The sequence below is a fragment of the Ictidomys tridecemlineatus genome, chromosome 4, assembly GCF_052094955.1.
Source record: "Ictidomys tridecemlineatus isolate mIctTri1 chromosome 4, mIctTri1.hap1, whole genome shotgun sequence".
In the NCBI taxonomy this organism is placed as follows: Eukaryota; Metazoa; Chordata; class Mammalia; order Rodentia; family Sciuridae; genus Ictidomys; species Ictidomys tridecemlineatus.
In genome coordinates this window covers 88,705,132-88,728,040 of record NC_135480.1, presented here as the reverse complement: position 1 = coordinate 88,728,040, position 22,909 = coordinate 88,705,132, and the positions used below count along the sequence as shown (strand labels likewise).

The window sequence follows — 22,909 nt, the reverse complement described above, 5'->3', positions numbered from 1 at the left end:
TAATTGCATTTCTCTGTTCAAATGCCCATGGACATTTGGGTCTTTCCAGCTTTTGGCTATAATGAATGAAGCTGCCATGAACATTATTGTCCAGGTTGGTTGTTGCCATTTTTTTCTGCATGCGTGCTAAGTATGTGTTAACCTCATGAAAGTTCCTAACCATTTCCCATTGACTGATCTTTGCATTCACACCAACAATGTAGGAGAGTTCCAGGTGTCCAGAACTTTGCTAGCACTCTTTCTTGTCAGTTATCTATGTTGTTGCAATTGTTTCATTATAGCCAATTTAGTAGATGTGTCTTGATATATCATTGTTGCTTTTTAAATTTTCCCTTTACTAATGATTGATATTGAGCATCTTGTATTTATGTTACACTCAAATCTCTTCCTTAATGAACTCTCTTCAGATCTTTTACTCATATTGAATCATTTTTTTATTTTGTCATTGAATTGTAGAAATTATTTTAAAGTTTTCATTCGATGAGAATATTTTCTCAATTTTTTTTCTATATGACTCCTGTTTTTTGTGTTCTAATAATCTTTTACTTTGTATTTTAGCTAATCTTTGTAACAACAATATTGTCCCATGCTTTCTTCTGAAAGTTTTATAGGCTTTACAATTAAGTCTATGATCCATTTTGAGATTATTATTATTATTATTATTATTATTATTATTATTATTATTGCTTGGGTACAAGGTGAGGCTCTAAGGGCTCAAGTTTTGCACATGCTGTTTCAAAATTTTTTAGGAAAAGTCTTTATTGAATTATTTTTATATCTTTGTTGAGAATCAACTGACCACCTACCTAAGGGTCTATTTTTTAAGTCTGTTGTAGTCTGCAGATACATATAGCTGAATCTATGCTAAAATCAAAGTATCTTGGTTACTGCAGTTTTATATTGAGTTTTGAAATCAGTTTCAGACTTCTAAATTTGATTTTCTCTTTCAAAATCATTTTAACTGGGTACAGTGGCACATGACTGTAATCAATCCCAGCAGCTCAGGAGGCTGAAGCAGGAGTATAGTAAGTTCAAAGCCAGCCTCAGCAACTAAGCAAGACCCTGCCTCAAAATAAAAAAGGGCTGAGGATGTGGCTCAGTAGTTAAGCACCCCTGGGTTCACTCCTTAGTACAAAAAAAAAAAGAAAAAAGAATCATTTTAACTTTTCCAGGCTCTTTGTTTTATGTGTAAGTGATAGAGTCATGTTGTCATTTTTTACCAAAAAGAAATTCCCGTTGGGTTTTAATTAGGATGACTTTTGCTTCTGTATATCAAATTATGAAGGATTGATGTTTTAACAATACTAGATCTTACAATTCAGTGTTAAGTTTTCATATCAATGCTGTGTAGTTTTCTGCTCACAAATGTTGCACATATTTTGTTAGATTCAACCTTAAGAATGTTGTTTTAGAGAGAAAATTTTAAAATTTATTTTAAAGTATTCATTGCTAATAAATAAGAATGCAGTTAATTTTTGAATGAAATTATTGTCTTAAACTTTTTATCAAAATACAAATATGAAAATAAACAATTGTTTTAAAATGCAACTTTGATGATGTATTTTTTCTTAGATGCCACTGTTATACTATAAAGGGAGAATTTGTCTTTAAGCCATGATGATTTGGGTAACACTCAAACAAAAAGTCTTTTTACTTTAACCCATATTTATAATTAGTGTTAGAATCTAAAAGTGATATGAGATGATGTTTTAAATTTTGTTTTTTTTAAAATTTCTAGATCACAAGCAAAACAAGACACATATTTTCTCCAATTACCTTTCTCCAGTTACTCTCCTAACCCCGTCCCCATCAGAAACCGTTGTGAAAGGTGGAAAATCCCTTGTTCAAAGTAAGGTGACCTTAGAAAAGGCAGCATGGAGCAAAGGAAATAAACTCAGAAACCAAGCAGTTCTAGGAGCTGAATCTCAGCTCTTACCTCAGATTACTGGATGACCTTAAATTAATTAAGTCCCTTCTCTAAGCCTTTAATTCTTTCTGTGTGAAAAAATGATAATACTTTCTTCCTAAGGTTTTCTGAGGTTAAACGAGGTAATAAATGCAAAGGAATTTGCATGTTTTCTGGCTCATTATTAGGGTTCAATAATAGTTAGCTTCTATTCTATTTCCTTCTTGACTGCTGCATTTGGATTCTGGAACTGCTAAAACAAGTTACCACAAACTTAAGTGGCTTAAAACAACAGAATTGTGTTCTCTCATAGTTCTGGAGGCTGTTTGCAAGGTGTTGGCAGAATTGGCTTCTTGTAGGGGAGAGAGGCCTCTGAGGGTCAGTCTACTGCATGCCTCCCCTTGTTCTAGAGGCTCCTGACAATCCTCCAGCACTCCTTGGCTTGTAGCTACATTACATCTCTGCCTCCATCTTCACGTGGCATTCTCCTTTGTGTCTCCTTGTCCCAAGTCACTTTCTCCTTTCTCTAACAAGGACTGGTTATGTGGATTCAGGGCCTATCTTAAAAACAGAATGATCTCATTCCAAGATCTTTAATTAATTAAGTCTGTAAAGACTCGGTTTCCAAATAAAGTCATGTAGGTACCGAGGATTAAGACTTAGACATATCTTTTGGGGGGACACTACTTAAATCACTAAAAATGTTCAGATAAAGAATAACCAAATATAAAGACACTACTCCATGTTAAATATTCTGTCATTTTTCAACAAACATTAAAGGACAGAGAAGCTATAACTTGGACATATAATGCATTTATATTTGTACATAATATGAAATGAATGCTGATTATTCTGTCCCTCTTTTTATTTATATTTTTAAAATATTTTGTTTAATAGGTTTTATATAAGTTAAAACAGCTATAGGTTTTGGAGTAGGGATTTTTAGCAATTTTATGTCATGGATTATAGATTAACCTTTTAATTTTGAGTTTGGGATGAATGTTCTGAGTTTGCTTGTTGATCTTGCTCATTATTAGGCAAATTATTTTAAAAGGAAAGAAAAAAATGTTAATGAAAAAGAACATATTCGGAGTGTGTGTGTGTGTGTGGGGGGGCATTCTTTTTTTTACCCTTACATCAAGAAAGTACATCTGAATGAAGAGAGTCTCAAAATAACCTTTTTATGACAATAATTCCACCATTCTTGTGTTTCAGTAGTATTTTCTGTTGCACATTGTACCACTGGAAATGTACAACAAAAGACAACACACCAGTATCATGTTGGTAGCACAAATCCTACAGAAGTTTTCCCAAGTAAAAAATGTTTTCAGTTGATCAACTTAATAGTACATATCAGATTTTTTAAATAATAAAATTATAATTAATATTTGACATTTCTGTTAATTCTTGAAATATTTTTTTTCTATTACTACCAAAAAGTGATACTTACTACATAGATCCAACTAACTGGCACATACTGTATTTTGACTTCAAGATTTCTTTCTGTTCCTTGTAACACAGTGGAGTTTGAATTACCTTAGTTTTGAGGGGAAGATGAACCCTTATTGGAGGGTTCTTCTGTCCAGAGGAATCCAAGCCACATTAAATACCACTCGAAATCTTAATATCTCAAATAACTAACAAAAAATAAAACACAAACACTTAGAAATATATTTTCAAAAGTGAAGTCCTCGATAGATCTAGTCCACATAGGTTCCTGAACTAGACAAAGACAAAATGGCTCCTGAGGTGTATTTAAGAGGGTACATCAAAGGCAGGGTTAAGGTTTCAAGGGTGGAGTCTTGCTTCATGATGTCTTGTGGTCAGCAGATTGATTGGCATCTTGGCAGGTTATAACCATCTCAGGTGCTGTGTGGGATCTTAGCAGAGCTTGAGGGGAAGGTTCACCTGCATCAGGTGATCAATCCCTGAGGGAGTGCTACAAGGAGTTCCCAATACCAAACCTATGCCCTCAGGAGGCTACTGTGTGCAACAGTCCACACACAGCCCATGGACTGCTCTGACACCTTAATCCCTTAAGCAAATCAACGAAGTTAAGAAAATTTTACTTATTTACTCATTCAACAAATATATTTTTTCTATCAAACATGTAGCAGTGAATAAGACTGACTTAGAAACACACAGGGTCAGAATTCAAATGCAGTCCATGTGATTCTAAACTCAATAATCTTTCTGAGAATTAGCTACTGCTAATTCTGCTTCTTTTTGTCATTTTGGTCTTTTTGTCATGCTAATATCTTATAAATGAATCATTTGAAATGAACAAGTGTTTTGTGGTACAGTGGAGTGGCATATCCTATTCTCTGCCAGGGAGATTCCTTTTTTTGTTTTTGTTTTTTTTTTGTTTTTGTTTCTGAGGTGGTAGGGATGGAACCCAGGGCCTCAGGCATGCTAGGCAAGCACCCCACCTTTGGGCTACACCTCTGACCCTGGAAATTTGCTTTTGAATATGCAAGACCCCTGTGTAAAGGCCACTTGAGGAATAGATACACTTTGTATTTAAAATTGTAAATTGAAAACAATGATGCTATTTGCATTATATATTGTAAGTGTTAGGTATTGTTATTCTTAGTTTAAAGGAAAAGAAATTAGGTTTAAAAACATTAAGGAACCTGCTCAAAGCCTTAGAAATATTGCTCCTTGCTCCTTGTGAAGTGGTCCCTCCTCTTGCCCAAGACATTTCCCTGCACATGTGGATGGTTTGTCATCTCCTGTCCCAGGGTTCTTAATCTGGTACTCCTCTGTCTCCTTGTTTCTACTCTGTTTCCCTTTACCTAGCAGCTTCTTAGGCATTTCAGTTTACACAAGTTATCTCCCATCTAAAACCAAGTAAATACTTTTCCCTTTACTCTTCTATTTCTCACTAGCTAATGTTCTATTTCTCTTCCTCTGAAACAAAATCATTTGAAAGCTATATTTGGCATCACTCCTTTTCTCCTCTTTTATTTCCCACCATCTCTATCTTATTTTCTCCCTTGCTATTTAATTATCTTTTGCAAACATTTTGCCCGTCTGATGCTAAAAATGACACCCTATTGCCTACATGTTGTTTTATTTCTAGTATGGTTGAACATTATTTTGTATCCTTTACCCATTCATTCTCTGTGTGTTGTGTTGCTTTTGCAAGTATTTTTTTCTGATTTATTTGTTGTAATAGCTTTATTTCTCTTAAATGATCACATGTTTAATGGGGAAATAGAAGATTTCATCACTTTGATCAACATTGGGCAGACTTAAGTAGCTAATACACGATCATGAGTCAAGGTCATCAGGGTATGTGTAGAGGAAAACATTGAGCAAACTATTAAAGATATTGTGTAAATATGCAGTGGTCATTTTACCAAAACTTTATTTACCAGAAACATGAAGTTTTCCTTCTTTGTAGAAATCAGTTCCTGAGAGTCAAAATCCACTGATGAAGTAAACATGTGATTTGGTTTTGTCAGCATTTGCTCTCTAGAGACTGATCGGTGTGTCTAAGGGTGTTGTGTTGGAATGATGGTTGCTGTGGGCTTCAGCAGTTTATCTTGTGAAAACATCATGCCTCCTTTTTTGCTGGCCTTTTTTACTTTTTCTAAAATTCATGAATCTTCTACCTTCATAAATGTCTCTGTTCTGCTTTTTGCTAGACTGTAAATCTCTTTTATATGTGGTTTGTGGCAAAGTAGCATCATAACGAAGACTGCCCTGAATTTTGGAAGCCTCAGGAGTTTGGGGCATTGTTCCATCCAATTTTATAGATTCATCAAATTTTACAGTGAGCATGTGTTGTTTTGTGTCTCAGCATTATATCTGGTTTGATTTCTTTGTGTTATGCAAATGTTTATAAAATCCCACTCTGTTGAATACATAGGCTCTTGTTCTGTACTTTGTGTAACAAATACAATGAACCATGTTTCAAAGAGTTGACTTGGCCCCCCAAATGCATTTTTTTGTGAATGCAATTTGGTCTTACAGATGACTGAATTTACAGTAAAGGATTTTATATATATATATGTACACTATATATATATAGTGTACATATTATATATTATATATACACATGCACACACACACATATATATATATACACACACACATATTTATAATTTATCTTTAATTTAAACCTGTTACAGCTGTTTAACACATTTTTATAAGAGCAGTATATATATATATTAGTCTCTTTTTGGTTACTATTGAGACAATACCACAGATTAAGTTAGTTATAAGGAAAATTAGTTTATTTTTTCTTTCAGTTCTGAAGATGCAAGATTGAAGGGGATACATCTGGTGTGATGGTCTTTTTGTTTGTAATGTTCCAAATGGATGCAGGACCTTACATGGCAGGAGCTGGGGAACATTCATATGTCTCTTTTGGTCTCTCTCCTCCTTCTTATAAAGCCACCAAGATTCAATCACGGGGTTTTTGCCCTAATGACTTCCTGTAATTCCCAAAAGCACCACCTCTGAATACCATGATCAGGTTGAAATTCCCCCCTTAATGCCTCACAGTGGGAGTTATATTTCAGCACATAAAGTTTTGGGGGACACACCCAAACCATGACAGTTTATCAGTCTGAAGCATTATGTTCTAGAAAATCTTTAAGAAACCTTAATTTCGCAGGAATTAATGCCATTTCACTTGAATTAAGTAAGTAATATGACCACACTGCATTGCAGTCCAATCTGTGGAAAGACAGGCACGAAAAAAGAGTTGAGTTTCAGTTATTTTGCATAGTGCCTTTGCCCAACTTGCTAAAATACAAAAGAGAACAAAATAATGCCTCCTTGGAGGAAACTTTATACATTGCAAATGGACTCCAAGCTTCTTAGCATTCTTTCTTTGTATTCAAACTCTTGCAATATAAAAAGGGCCTGGTTTTTTTCCCCTCAGAGGTATTATTAGGAAATCAAGTTAGATTGCTACTCCACTTCAGCTCAATAGACTGCAGTTCTTCAGGGGAGCACACCATTCCAGGCTTCATAATAAGAAAGTATTTGTTCAATTAAGTCATGAGCCTATGAACCAAATAGGAAAAGCATAACTTATAAACCATAGGATAAAAAGTAACACTTCAGTCTAATATTTTATCACATAAAGGACTTCACGGTGCTTCTGACATTGAATAAAATATAGACATTCCATACTAGCTATCATTAGATTAAAGACCCCACGGGGTCTTCCTGATGATAAGCTATCAAGGAAGGAAGAAAGTTATGGTGAAGCTATAAATTGGAAAAGGAAGAAGAAAGATCTTCTCTGAATTTTTCTAGAGCCTATTCAAGGCATTTCATACAAAAGCAACCAGTCCTACAAGCCCTGGTATTGATGGGAGTGAGAGGCTATTATCAGATCAGGCGAGGCAGACAGCGACCAAAGGAAACAGATTTAAAAAGGCTGCTGAACAGGCTTGAGATATCACTCCCGGGCAGAACTCCATCAGACCCACAGAGGGGACAGAGGAAGGGTCTGAGGAGAAACCGCGTGGAAGCTCCACCGGACTGGACTTTTATGGGGCTTCCAGCAGGAAGGGAAGGGCTTGGGACAGGAAAAGGTGTTTTTAGGGTCCCTTTCTCCCTTGGAGTTAGTCAGGGGAGTTGGCTGAACTCCAGGATTGGCCAGGAGGCCCTGCTGATTGACAGGTGTTAATTAGGAGATCTGGCTGATTGACAGGCATTTCTGCCAGCATCTGATTGACGTTCTTTTCGGCGCAGATTGCTTTGTTCTAAGTTGCCACTAAGTTAGCACCAAGTCGCCACCATGGACCTAACAGCTATCAGTTTAGAAACAAATTCATGATAACTCCAAGAGTCAATAAAATTGATACTAAAACCAGAAACAACTACCTGCATCTGCGTCAATCACATTATATTATCCTCAACTGAACATAAACACCAAAACCCACAGTCTTGCAATTCTGAAATTCTACAGTTTTTTTTCTTATGTGTGCACTTATTCAACAGACATTTACTGAGTATCTCCTACATCATAGATAGCATGCCAGGAAATTCCAAAACTTTCAGCTCATTAATAATTAATGTATTTTATTTATTGTCTTATTAGTAAAGATCTAAATGTCGCTTTTAAAAACAGGGCTTTCCAACAATAGCATGTTCAGTTTCCTGAAGAAATCCTGGTTATAAAATTGAATAATGAGGTGTTTTTTGCTCTTCTTTCCCTAAGATTTCTATTAGTCAGCATTGGATCTATTTAGCTAAATTTCTATGGACTTTATTTGTTGCTGCCACTCAGAACTGGAATGCCAGTTCATGTCATGATTTGAAATTAATATTACATTTGAAAAGCTCACGGGCTTTAACCACAAAATAGATTAAAGTACTGATGCTTGCTGTGACAGGGCTGAGTCTGGAAAACATTATGTTAAGAGAAAGAAGCCAAATACAAAAAGTTACAGATCGTATGATCCTATGAAATGAAATATCCAAAATACATAAACCCATAGAGAGAAAATGCAGGTTGATGGCAAGGAGCAGAGGAGAGTATGGAGCCATTGCTTGATGTGCACTGGATTTCCTTTTGGAAATGGAGCCGTGTAAATATTTTGAAACTAGGTAGAGGAGGTAATTGAAAAACATCATGAATGTATTAACCTCTACAGAATTGTTCACTTGTAAATGGATAATTTTATGCTAGGTAAATTTAACCTCAATTTTAAAATTGTACCAGAAAAACATTCTGTTTTGTTTTTTAATTTTTTACTGAAAGTTTTTTAAAAAAAGCACACTGGTTACATATTTGTACCAGAATATTTGTTTATATTCTACAAATGAAACAGTAGTTTATAATACCTGGCAGGCATTTTTATCCAATATATGTCAATAATAAAACTGTTAGAGAAGTGGGTAATTGCTGATTTTGTTTGTCAGAACTCACCATCTTCTTACTAAGGATTTTCACCTAGAATTGTGTCCATTTGTCTCTCTGGTTATCTCACCATACAGTTGCCTTCCTAGGATTTTGTTTCTTCCCAGGAACCTCTAGATTTGTTTCTACTAACAGTGTTACTGTGACATTGGAAGCTCGCTCTTGGAGCAGCTTCCAGGGAAGAGTCATTTTTGAAAATCTATTCACATGCTTCCTCTTACACATCATTAATGAAGATGTCAACCAGAAAGGTCACTAACAGCAATGCTTGCTGCACCCCACTGATCATTTGAGTCGAATTTGATATATTGCCTTTAATAATTGCCCTGTCCTTGTCAACTAATTCTCAATTCATGTTGGAGGCCTTGTGGTCAATACAATTATGATTAATTTTTCTCATTTTATGGTAGTAAGAAGTTTTCTAACACCATATTGGTGACACCTGAGACCCAAACTTTCTTTCTACATTTGGTTGTTATTGCTGGCAGCACTTATGTTTAATTATTATGATAGATAATGACAATGATTTCCATAGTAATAGAGGGCTAAATTTTTATTTCTGGATTACCCCATGCCAGCTCTTCCTTTCATTGTTTGTAATCTGTGGAGTATACCACTGCTCATTAGTATCTCTAAGGCCTGAGGAAATAACAAGGGTAAACTCAACTTCTGTTCATTTTGTCTGACAAACAACCTCTTTTTAGTCTAAAAAATACTTTGGGAGACAAGAGTGAGGATTAATAGTGGTGAATTAAGTGGATGCATGGTTCATATGAGCATAAGCTACTTTCCCCAAAACTGGCACCTATGGGTTATAATCAGTGTCTAAGAGTTGGGAGGCCCTTGGTATGATGCTGTGACCCTGTCTTTCTTGACAAGGATGGGGACCATGGAGATTTGGGAGGGGTAGTTATTTGTCTCCAGGATTCTTCAATCCACTAAAGGCCATTGAGAACCTCTGTATTTGGAGCACTGAAAGCTGGCAGTCCCAGGAAAGCCCAGAGTTCCCCACATATTTCTAGGCATCTCAAGTGTGGCAGCTCTCACTTTACTCGATGAGCAAAATGAGGCTGGAGAGGTCAGGGTCTTGCCTAAAGCACATGTCCAGGAAGTGGTAAATCAATACCAGAACCCATCCAGTGCTCCTTCTGTCAGCAGAGATAGTTTCAATTACACATTTTGGACTAGAATCTCAAACGAACCCTCAGGATTTGTCTAATATTCAATTACCGTTTCCTACTTGGTTTGTTTCTTGTGCTCTGTAAGGGCTGTTCAGTACCTTCTGTTACTCCTTAGTCCCCAGTACTTCCCACATCTCCTCACTCCCTGCTTCTTCCTGTACAGTGAAGACGGAAGACAATCTCATCCTCACACTACCAAACCTGCCAGCCTGCCCACCCTTGCACCCGGGTGCTCTGTCTGCCTTCCTCTTAGCAACCAAGGCTTCTCATTCCTATCTGCAATGCAGTTCCTCCCTCCTGTGCAAGAACAGTGCTACTTGAGTTGTTTTGGTTTCTCTTGCAGCTTCAGTCTCTCCCTCCCCACTGGATTGTCACCACTAACATCTTTACATACTGAGCTGCCTTTGTCTCAACAGAAATTCTCTCATGGCCCATTTGGCCCCTTCATCTGCCATGATGTTCTATGATTTCCTGAAAGAACTCTTTCTTGAGAGAATGTTTTGTGCTCCCACCTCCTACAATTCAGTTGGCTCCTGAACCAACTTTGGACTATAGGGTCCCCCACCATCCTCACAAGCCACTCTTGCCAAAGTACCCAATGGCCTCTGCTTGCCATCTGTGCTCTTTCCTATCCTAATGTCCCAGCCTGTTTGATGTGGTGCCCGCAACATTCTTGGGGAAACGTTTTCTTCACTAGGATTCTCTGGCATGCTTTTAAAATCCCCTTCTATCTCATTGGTTACTCTTTCTTGAGTCCTTTTCTCATTCCTCTTTCTCTGCACAACCTACACATACTAGATATAGAGTCCAGTCCTCTGCCCTTCCAGTTTTAGCCAAGCAACCAGAGAAAGCTTTTAAAAAAGAAATAAAAAATGATTCTGCCTTTCTTATAGCCCTCAAATAGCTTCCCAGAACACTTGGAATGAAATCCAACCCCTCATTTACGACTGCCAGCCCTTATGTAATCAAGCACCTTCTAGATTATTCTTTTACTTCACCCTAACTGCTGGCCTTCTTGCTCTTCCTTGACACTCCTTGCTGATTCCTGCTACAGTTGTTGCTCCTTCTGTAGGAAATGCTCTTGGCCCACATCTCCCCAAGAATTCTGTTTCTCATCATCCATGTTTCTCCTCAGAGCATCCTTCCCTGACTCTCTTATCTGATTGGTATCTTCCCTGTTTCTGTCACTTTCTTTTACATTATATTGCTTTACTCTTAACCTTAGAACATATCTGTACTTTGCATTGAACATCGATTTACGTACTCTCATTGAGAGGTAATATAATAGAGTGATAAAGCACCTAGATGCCAAATACCAGAACGCAGCCACTTACTAGTTGTGTGACCTGGGACATGTCACTTAACCTCCATTGTTCAGTGCCCTCATCTTTAAAATGAAGATGCCCTTTAACACTTATGTTGTTATAGATATGAGTTAAAATGTATAACATGCTTAGAATAAACAACTCACCTGCTAAGTGCTACATGAGTGGTAGGTATTTTCATTATTATTTTTAAATATTTTGAAACTTTCATTGGGAAATAAACTTTGGGAGGATGACTTCTTTGTCATCCTTGAGCAGTGCTGTTTTTGCAATCCCTGCAGCAGTGGCTTATGCAGTGTAACTCAGTATCTAGTTAAAAATGTGAGCAAATGTGTGACTTGCCACTGATTGGACTGATGTCTCAGTGTATTCTCAAACTGTGTTGTGTCCTGAAAACAAGGTAGCTTTTGGAATGATAAAGGTTTATTTGTCGACCAGGAGTGACTTAGAATACTTGTAAAGTAAAACATCCAGATCTACTCTAGTTATCTAGGGTTTGGTAACTTTCCAGTTATTTTGGTTTGTGTAAATCCCTTTCCACTCATATGGACACCATGGAAGGAACAGAAAGGTGCAGAATGTTTCAGGTGAGTTAGGACACAGAACAGGGGCAAGTTCAAAGAACTCACTTTGCTATAAGTGGAAGAAGAGAGCAGAAGAATGAATGGCAGAATTAGAATTGCGATTGTAATATTTAGCTTTATCTGTTTGCTTTTATGGTCATTTAAAAGTGTTCTTAGGAAATTAAATGTTTGAATATTTTCTGTTTGCAATTGAATGTTCATTTATACTTAGTAGATCAGATTTATCTGAGTCCACAATATTACCAGCTACCTGAAGTCATGGTCTCCTAAGAATAGGGTTTTTGAATATCTGTGCTTTTTTAGAGGATCAAGTAAAGTTACCACAATACAGAAAACTATAATATAGAAAATGTCCCCACAAGAGAATTCCTTTCAGCTTGTAGTGATGAGGTGGTATATAGAGAGTACAGGAGTCCCAGTGGTCCTCTCAAAAATGTTTACTAGATTATTCACTTGTATTTTGGTAGCAATGGCTTCTCATTTACTATCAAATATATATAACATATTTACCCTTTGCTAAGGACTCTAATGATTTGGCCATCTATGAATGAACATAATACATTTAGTCTGTTTTAGTCACCTTGACTCATTCTGTCATGTCCACTGAAGAATGAATGAATGAAGAATTTATTCTCAGAACCGACTTTAATACACCCATTTTGTTAGCTGCCAAGTTTTTACACCTTCACAAAACTATTGAAAGTTATAATGCAACAGAAATTTGGAATTTCCACATGTACCTTTATAGCACTTTTTCATAATATGAAATAGGTTTTGAAAGTTTTCACATGGAAAATTTAAAAATACATTCTCATAATTCTTACTTGGAATTTTTGCTAAATCACTGAGAATAGTTTTTATAATTTTCATACATAAAGTTTGAACAGATTTGTTATTGAACACTTCACTAAAATAGAGCATGTTCTGCTTTGGTTTCTTGTGCGCATGAAGACATTTTCAGACCAGACACTTAGGCGTGGTCATGTGGTGAGACTTTGACAGCACAGACCTTGCCATATGGGACCTAAACTACTATAGCTATGGCATCATCAGTGAGATGGTTTTCTGTCAGTTATTTATTTGAGAGTCTAAGTGATGGTAGTTGGCAGTGTTTGAGCAGAGAATATCTTTGTTTCTGCTTCACCCTAACTGCTCATCTGTTGTTTTAATTTATTCAGTTATTTCTGATCAAATAAAGCCTATAGCCCTGGCTCCAGAATATTTATGTAAGTTTTTCTTAATACCATTTAATTCTAAACTCTTGATGAGGTAGACTACCAATAAAGTTATTAAACTTAATTGTAGACCTGGATCAACTAGAGTAACAAAAGATGTTCCCATGATGTCTTCTGCTTCTCTGTGCCACTCTTCTCCAATTCCCTGAGAACTACCCTTCTCCCTGGTTTGTTGTCCTTCCAGTGGCAGAGTACAGGTCTAACTTTGCTATTTTGCTTTTCTTCTATTGTTTGGCAAACTGGATGTTGTGGGCTGTCTTGTTTTTCCTTAGGATGCTCTTGGACCCCTGCTTCCATGGCAACGTGACAGCCTGTTTACAATTTCCCCTCCCTGCTCACATCACAGTTCCTAGACTCCTGACACATCTGTAGAATCATTAGTCTCTGTGCTTCTTCTTCTCACTCAGAAAAGCTGATGCTTCTAAGCATCGTGTGTTATCCATAAGTACATCTGTTTATCAAAAACCTGCTCATTTTTTTTCTGAAATTTGTACTCTGTTGTTCAGATATTCCTTTGAAAAACCCAAAACCTAGGACAAATTCCTTGGAAATTCCTAGGACAATAGGTTTGAGACAAATTCAGTCTATCACTATCCATTGGGGCGTATCAAATAATTCTATGAGTGCTTTTCCAGGATAATCCAAGTTCATAGATTATTTAAATACTGTGTTTATTTTTAGTATATTCTGTCCCCACTTTCTGATGTTCATTTTCTACTCTTATCATTTTTAGTTGAATAAATATATGCCATCTCCAAGAAACTTTCAAAATTAGATTCTTCAGCTTCAGCTGCAGTGTGAACTTTCTTGAAAAGAATATACAATACTTTGATTAATTTTTTTCAGTATTTATTTTAAAATGTTTCCCCCTTATAATGTTTAAAATGATTAACTTTCCAGTCTAGAAATGAGTGATGAATGAGTTTAAATAAGGTTCTCTCTTCTATACAAATACATCATTAGGACATTCTACTTTCAATATTTGGATATATACCAATCATGTGAATCATTGATCATTCAGGCCTATTAAATTTGCTTCCTTTTTTAGAGGTACATAGTATGCTTGTGAGCATCTAAATTAAAATTTGTTTCTAAAATTTGTAGAGTAGGCAATCATTCTGTTTTGCCCAGGACTGAGGGATTTACCAGAAAACAGGAATATCTGTTTTAAACCAGGCAAACTGGGAAAAGTTGGCCCCTGTAAACATTAGTTAAATCACCCTTAGAGAGAATATTTGACAACTTTAGACATGTCATTCCTAGACATATGTTGAGTTTAAAGGGAAACTATGTGAATTGATATAATTTTTATTTTCCTCTTAATCCCAAGGGATCCTTGTAATAAAGTTCTGATAGACTACAATTTCAGAATGGTAACTGATATTATACAATAAGAATATTTGACAACTTTATTAAAGGGATTTTCAAGGATTTTTAAAAGATTACTTACATTCAAATCTATACATGTAAATATATTGTTAACCTAGAACATATTCCAATTTTATGAAGATGATCCTACTATTGCTGTGTGATTTAGTTGCATGTTTTTTATATAAAAATCAGGTCAAGTTTTGATGAAATCATAAGTTCTCTGATATACCTGGTTATAGCTCAAAGTATCAGTTGATACTAGAAATTGGTTACTTTATTGAGAAAGCCCAGTACCAAAAATGGTACCTTTCATACCTATAGTTTAGCTCTGATAGGGATTTCAGGATGGTGATTGATGTTGTATGGGAAGAATTTGATGGGGTTAAGTGATTATTAAGCTGGAATGTGCCCACATTGGTACTTGTTGTCTATTTTATTTGGATGCAGCATCAATACATCAATTAACAGTAGAAAAATGTACCATTCACCTTCACCTGAAGCATAGCCACATTGCCTCTATGGACCTTAATGCAGGAGGAAATTACCTTGTGATTTTTTCTTGAGGATGTTCTTAAAATATGATTTACTAGTTATAAATATAGAAAAACTGGATTCATAAACATCTTCAGAAAAAGAAAAAGAAAAAAAATGAAAGAAGCAAGGATGGAAGAAGGGAAATAGTCACTGGAACACATTTACTGCCACACTATGAGACAAAGCCATCCCAGGAGTACCCACCTCTGCAGCCCAAGGAATGGATCCTGTGAGGAACACAAGGAATGCACAGAAAGGCTCTTCTCCTTTTTCCTGTTAAAGAGAGCCTTAGAAATTCTGAGATTTTAACAGGTGGTCCCAGGCATAGAAACAAGCTGGGGTTCAAAAGTAAGGTTGACTCAGACTCTAGTATAAAAATAATGAAATTTTTTTTTGTTTTTATACAGTTTTCTATTGTGGGATAAAATAATAAAGTGTGGTGGAATGACAGCTGACCCATGGTTGATAACCTGTGGTTTTACCCTTGGCCCACCCACCATATAAAACAATATTTAAACTAAGAACCCATTAAAATCAACCACAATTTTTCTCCCTTTTTCTTTTTTCTTTCTTTCTTATTCCTCTACCATCTTTAACTTCATGCCTCTTCCTTGGTTTTTCAGGCTCTTGCTAACTTCAAAGCATAACTATGAATGTTAGCATTGATTAATATCTTCACCAACAGTTTCCTGGTACGAATCCCAGAGCATTCTAATCATTTACTCAAAGGTTTCTTTATGGAATGTTGATGTCAGCAAATGACCTTCTTACAATTGACATTCCAAAGGAAATACAATATTCTCTTAACTAAAAGGGCAAGGTTTTGTACCCATGATAAAGATGAATTTATACATGCAATCATCCATTTGTTTTCTCTTTGGGGAGTGAATTACACTTAGAAACAAGAACTTTTGTGACCTGATATTTTAAGAAGGAGATTAAGATTATATGTTCTACTTAATTTTAATAACACGAGTCTTCTAACCCAACTGCAGTAGAAAGCATTGCTGTAGTATTGACACACATGCTTATCCCAAAAATGATTTTTCTTTTGGGTAAAAATAGGTGATTAAATGGGCATTAAGTGAAACCAATGTTTCAATTGATTTTTTAAAAATAGCTTGTTATTTTAAAAAGGTAGATCTATTTCATCATATGACCAACTTTACCATAACTTCTAAGAAGAAGAAAGAAAATGACAATTTGTTTTTCTGGGTAGTAAATTTCCAGTAGTAGATATTTACAAGTTGTATGTTAGCAGCCTAAAATTTTAAGAGGAGAATAAGTTTTCTTTTAGTGTCAGTGATGTACATTTTACACATATTGGAAGTGCATTTACTGGCTTGCTTATTTTAAAAATAACCCTAAAATAAAATTATTATTTTTGTACCAACGTATGAATAATTTCATGCCCATGCCTTTTGTTCTATTGTTTACAAGTCTATCTCCTATCCTCACTAGGTTTTAATTGCCTTGAGGTCTAAACCTGTAACTTCCTGTGCTTCCATATTTATAAAATCATATCACAGGGCTTATTTCATGGGTATTCAATAAATAATTGTGGAATTTATTCTGACTGCTACTCCATTGTCATTTTTATTTCTAGTAGCTTACTGGTTTCCACAAAATTAGATTTCACAAGAAATTTTTACCTTTTATAAATAATAAGACTGAAGTAAAAAATTTGGAAATGGAAAGAATTTAGAATTTAAAATCAGAAAGATTGAATTGGGCAATGTAGTAGGTCAGTCAATGTTTTATAAATTGTGCTGCAGATATCTTGGTAGGATATAATTTTTTAAGTAAAGAGATTAGGAAAGGATAAAACATTTCATATTATTTCTAGAATTTTTTTAAATTTTAGTTCTTTATATATAAATGTATGAAATAGCCAGGTACAGTGATGCATGCCTCTAATCCCAGCAGCTTGGGAGGCAGAGGCAGGAGGATCATGAGTTAGAAGCCAGCCTTATCAACAGTGAGGCACTAAGCAACTCAGTGAGACCCTGTCTCTAAATGAAATAAAATAGGGATGGGGATGTGACTCAGTGGTCGAGTGCCCCTGAGTTCAATCACCGGCCCTCCCCTGCAAAATGAATAAATATATGAGTGTGTGTGTGTGTGTGTTTTTAATTGGGTAGCAGTGCAAAATTTAGGCTGTTGTAAAAGAAATGTTTATAAAACAGATTTTTGGGCATTTGAATGTTTTGAACAATTTTGAGCATGGAATTCCCCATCCATAAAATGGAGTTAATGGTAACTATTTTGGGGGTTTATCCTGAAGATTAATAATAGTAATACATATAAAGTACTTGCAGAGTACCTATTTTATGTAGAATATAAGCAAAAGCTTCCATCTTCTATCAAACCTAATACATTTAAAATTTATTTGATTAAGACCCTTTCAAATGTGCATAGAAATGCATTAAGATTTTAAATTCAAGAAACAAATTTTTAGAATACTTTCTCATTTGTAAAAGAATGAATTCATAAGAGAATGATTTTTTAAAAGCATTGCTTAATTAATTCACTGTTTATTGATTTTTTTCTTTGAGGTCCTTGCTTTTCAATTCAATAAAAGTGTTTTTAATTTAATCATCTGTTCACTCAAGTAATATTTTAAAAAGTGAAATAGAAGGACCAAGGGATTTTTGAAGAGAAGAAACTTTTTCTATGAAGAGCAGTTGAAGAATCTGGAGAAAGCATACAAAAAATCCTATGTAGGATAATACTAATTTTATACATGGAAAAGTTTGCCTCATGCCAGAAAGATTAAATGTATTCTTGGCAGAAGGAAGAATGAATATCAATTTATTGAAAGTTATGAGATAATAGAATTCAGCTCAAAACTGGACAGAATTAAACTTGACACTTGTCCTGAATCATTATAACTACCTCAGATGATGTTTCTCTGAGATGACCCGCAGCATGTGGTCAGACTGCATATCATCTAAACTGTCTTTCACCTTAAGGATTTTGTGACTATTAGACTGGCTTTTATAGGCCACACATCCTGATAGGCCATATACTAATGTTTTATTTGATCTTGCAACATATGCAAATCAGGTATGTTTTACACAAATGGAACAAAAAATTAAGTCCAAAAGGAAAGGCTAAAGATTTTGCATGTTTTCATCTATAAAAGAATCCTTGGGACTAGTGTTGTGGCTCAGTGGTGGAGTGCTCGCCTAGAACATGTGAGGCACTAGGTTCGATCCTCAGCACCACATAAATATAAATAAAAGAAAGGTATTGTGTTCATCTATAACTAAAAAATTTTCAAAAAAAGAACCCCTGATTTTTTCAGGTCAGATTTTCATAAACTTATAACCACTTTGCTTACCCCTGACGTTCCTCTGAGCATCTTCCATTTGTTAATTTCATTTGTTTTGAGTGCTTAATTACAAACATAAGTACACAAGAAGTCTGTCCATCTGGTCATTTTTAGCAGTTCTGCTGGTGTGAGTTTTGAAGCAAGTGTAGACAGGATTGAAGGTTGTATGCATGGGAACACCTCCAAGGAAGAAAGCAGGGGACCAGGGAACCAGTGGCTTCTGGAAGGAAAGTGATAATTCTAAAGGAAGATGACAGTATCCCCAAGAATTAAATCAAGAAGGGGTTATGGTGGTTATAGGAGAGGATTTTTTTTTTTCTATGCCCTTTAGGGATTGCTTCAAGTAGTTTTACATCTTCTCGGGAAAGTCAAATTTAACTCAAAGAATACCCTAGATCATATTGCAGTTTTAACACTTGAAAAGTATCTGCACCCTCTTAAACAATTCGTAGATGAGGAATTGAGTTGTTAAATAGGTGATTGTGTAAGTAATAGAGAGCTAGGATCGTTAGAACGTAAGCTCTTGACTTTGAATCTGTTTTTCTAATGATAAATAATTGTCCACAAATATTTTCCCCTGCATCTGATGGCCACACAGGCAACTAACTGAACCTTTCCTTCGGGTATTTTAGCCAAGGATCACAACTTAGTCTATAATATTATAATTTCCAGTATCAATAGGATCAATGTATAGTAGTTTTTTCAGAATGGATCATAGAACCAAATGAGGCCTTAGAGGTCTTCTTACTCAGAAGTCTTCAGAATGTTATTTTAACACTGAAACCCTTTGTACGAACCAGATTTTTAAACTAGATGATCTAGTTGAAATATTGAAATAAGTATTGGGACTCTAGACCTTTCCTGGCCCTATCTCTCACTTTAACCACTTATGCAACCACTAAGCTACCAAGAAATACCATAATTAAAAATAATAATTCATTAATTGTTTTACAACTGCATTTTCCTTGAGTGCAGGAAAAAGAAAATTATTTTAGGATATCAGAAAACTCCACTTTTAAGTGTGTCAAAAATAGCCTTTGGGGTGGATTGTGGTAAGCATGACTCCAGGGGAATCCAGAGGAAGGGAAGATATAAATTGTAAGTTAATTGACCTTCCTGCTGCCCAAAACAGACATTTATCAATATTAAGCAACTCAAGAGCATAATTTCTACCATTTCTCATACCTTTCCCAAACAAGATCTGTTAAAATAGACATATTTCTCTGAATATAAAATAATGACTAGTGCCGATATGAAATAGTTTTGTGTAAATGCCTAATAGTGACTTTTTTAGAGTCTTCTGCAAAATAGCAGTTCGTTTGGACAGGCCACACTATATTTGACAGAAGAGGCTTGGTTTTCCTTTTCATGGATTATCTAAAACCACCAGGAACCTCCAGGGCTTTTCCAGGACGAGATTCATTGATTGTGAGTAAGAGAAATGAAGAGGGGGGGGTGGCAGGATCAAGCTATGATTTACATTTACCCATCTGAAAACTTAGTCTGAGGCCAGGTTTAGTTGTTACTGATGTTTTTAATGATTGCATTGCCAGTGAGCTCATGTTTATAATCTCCCAGGACCTGAGGCTCCCTTAAGATGGTAGCATATTTATAACCTGCTTCAATGCTTTTTGCGTCCTGAATCCATGACTGAACGTTTCGTTTTATCTGATGCTTCTTTATTTGAAGACTCCTCTTGCCCAGTTCCACTTACCAGCCTAGCACAGGGGGGTAACTCTCCCTCGGGAAGGAAGTGAGTCTGTGTGCCAGTGGTTCCAATCACCAGCACATTTTTCTTCAAATCAATGGAACACTGATGTCTCCTGAGCATATCTAGTCCTAGAAGTACGTCCATGGGCTGCTCCTCGAGGATGGAAAAAGAGCACTGTAAGAAGTCACCTTCAATCTGAATCTGAGATAGATGAATGCGGCCAATAATCCTTTGTGTGCCCACTCCCTTAGCAACTCCAGCCCATCGTCGGTCCACCAGCCTAATTATGTTACATCTCTCAGCACAAGCTTGACTCATGATGGTCATTTGGGCTCCTGAGTCAACAAAAGCCTTCAGAGGATATCCATTCACTTTGCAGTTGACATAGAGCATTGCCACTTGTCCAAAACTCTCGGGGGCCTCTTCCATGGCTATGTTCATGTTTTCTTCGATGTTCTGCTGCCGAATCTCTTCTTCTATTCTGGCTTGAGCATCCAGATCAAATGGATCAGAAGAATAGAGGCGCAGTCTCTCTTGCTCTCTCAAGGATCTTTCCCTCTGCTGCTCCATCAAGACCTGAGAAAATGTCTCAAGGTTTCCGCTGAGCAGTGCTTCCGCCAAGGTTGGGTTGCGTTCCTTCAGCAGGGACAGATCATGAGGACTGGAAAGCAGCATACTGCGAATTAAAGTGGGGCTGTCCAGACCTTGAGAAGAAGTCATCTTCTCTCCAGAGGCCAAGCCATGGGACTGCTGTACAGAGGATGCACGTTTCTGATGCTGGTGCTGGTGCTGGTGTTGGTGCTGGTGCTGGTGCTGGTGCTGGTGCTGGTGCTGGTGTTGGTGCTGTTGCCTAGAGTTTGAAGTCCCAGGCACTGCAGTCCCACCAAAATCGACTCGGGGCTGGTTTGGGGTCCGTCCTACAGGCCGAGATCCCACATTATCCTTTTGAAGTAAAACAACCACATCGCCGTCTTTGAGGCCATAAGAGCCCAGGGAATAGTGATCGTCTGCCAAGATTCGCTCCATGTGGAAAATCTGGATCTCGTCGACGGGGACTCCAGACTCAAGCTCACAAAGGACCCGAAAGTTGCAAAGCTCAAAGTCAGGGCTGACCTGGAGGGAGAAGGTTGCCTCAGAGAGGTCCCTTCGCACACAGTACACAGTGATCAGCATGGCATGGGCCCAGGGAGGCCAGATGGGTAGAAAGCATCGGATGGTTCACTGGCTGACTGGAGCTGGTTTCTGTTGATGACACGGCTGCTCCTCACGACTTGGTGCGTTGCTCAGACTCATTCACCTCTCAAAGAGGTACAGCCACTCACCAGTCTGGGGGCTGCCTCCCAGCCTCACTGCCAGCCACTGGGCCCCATGGAGCCCTGAGGCAACAAGCTCACTTTTATATGTGCCACTTGGAACTTAGAATGCCCATTTCCATAGATACAAAGAAACCCAAGGCCGTTAGATTCCAAGCCCAAGCCCTTCAAACTCTACTTAATGCATGATATGAAAAGATCCCTTCAAGTCTTCCTGAACAGCATATTAAAGTTGATTTTGTTCATAATGGAATTATATTCTTTGAACTTTTATTTATTCCCCAAACAGTGAGGGCTTGTGTCCTACATGGCAAGAACCGTGCTATGTGCTTAGTCAGATAGGTCAGGTGTAGTGCCTACTCTTGAAAAGTTTACATTCTGGAAAAGGGTGGATGGGGGAATCAGCAAATCACAATCCTGGAGGTAAGTACTTTTACTAAGAATTGTCCAGTAGAAAGGAGGATGTTCCTCCAAGGAGGAGACACACTGCATGTTGAAGGATGGGCATTTTCCTGGTGAAAAGTAGTGAGTCACTCCACACCAAAGAAGCTGCATGTACGACACCAAGATTTCATGACAAGGTCTGTTATTTAGAAAGAAAGGTGAGATGCTCAATGTAATTGGAGAAATTCAGGTCTGAAATTTAGTGGTAGCTCATGAAGTTGAAGAAGACCATTGGAGCCAATTTATAAAGTCATATATCGAAGCCAAGGAATTTAAAAATTATCAATTATCAAGAATCACCACTAGAAGAAGGAGGAGGAGGAGAGATGGAAGAAAGGAAGGGAGAAAGAAAAAGTGTGGGAAAAAATCGAGGCTGGTATTTGTGTTTCTTTTTCATTTAATTGACTAAATAAAGAGGCTTCTTGCAACATATAGAGGATATACCATGGCAGAAGAGCCCGTTAGGAGACTTTTTCAATCATTCGAGGAGAGAACTGTTGTTAGCACCTGAAGACCCAAGGAAACTGAAGTCCAAGCAGTGGAGAAGAAATGGGCTTCCTGAGCAGAGTGGACAAGGACATCTTTATCCTTTGGATGGGAAAACTGTCAAACAGAGAATGTGAATAACAGAAGGTCTCCAAAATAGGAGACTGGGTACAAATAAGCCATTCCCTTGAAGGGACAAGTGAGAACTTTGAGATGACTAATTTTACATTGATTCTGTAGTAAAATGCATACCTCCTTCAAGGTCAGATATGCCTCTCTCGACCCTAAGGCAAAACTACCACCTCCATCCCTCACATAGCACAAGCAAATGCATGCACACAACACACACACACACACACCCACCCACACACACACACACACACACACACAGAGTAAAGGCTCTCAGAGTGAAAGTATAATATCCTGTGTAGTGGTACAGTATTTTCTCCATATCTTGTGGATTATTTCTCACATGAGCTCGTTCTTCCCTAGTATGCGTACTTATGAACCAAAAGATAGTCAACATCCTCTGCCTGGACCTCTTTCTTCATTTCATGTTTTGTCAGAAGCCTGCGCCATTATATAGAGAAGGGTATTGT

The 22,909-nt window shown here is 36.9% G+C and overlaps 2 protein-coding genes across 3 annotated transcripts in view; one reads left to right on the top strand and one right to left on the bottom strand.

Annotated features, from left to right (window-relative positions):
* Pdgfd (platelet derived growth factor D) overlaps positions 1-22,909 on the top strand; it is a 223,241-nt gene that overhangs the window by 92,507 nt on the left and 107,825 nt on the right. The gene's annotated exons all lie outside the window — the stretch shown is intronic.
* On the bottom strand, positions 19,921-21,240 carry Ddi1 (DDI proteasomal shuttling factor 1). The gene has a single exon (XM_005329086.4). It carries the CDS (start codon positions 21,238-21,240, stop codon positions 19,978-19,980), a length of 1,263 nt encoding a protein of 420 aa, XP_005329143.1. The 3' UTR covers positions 19,921-19,977.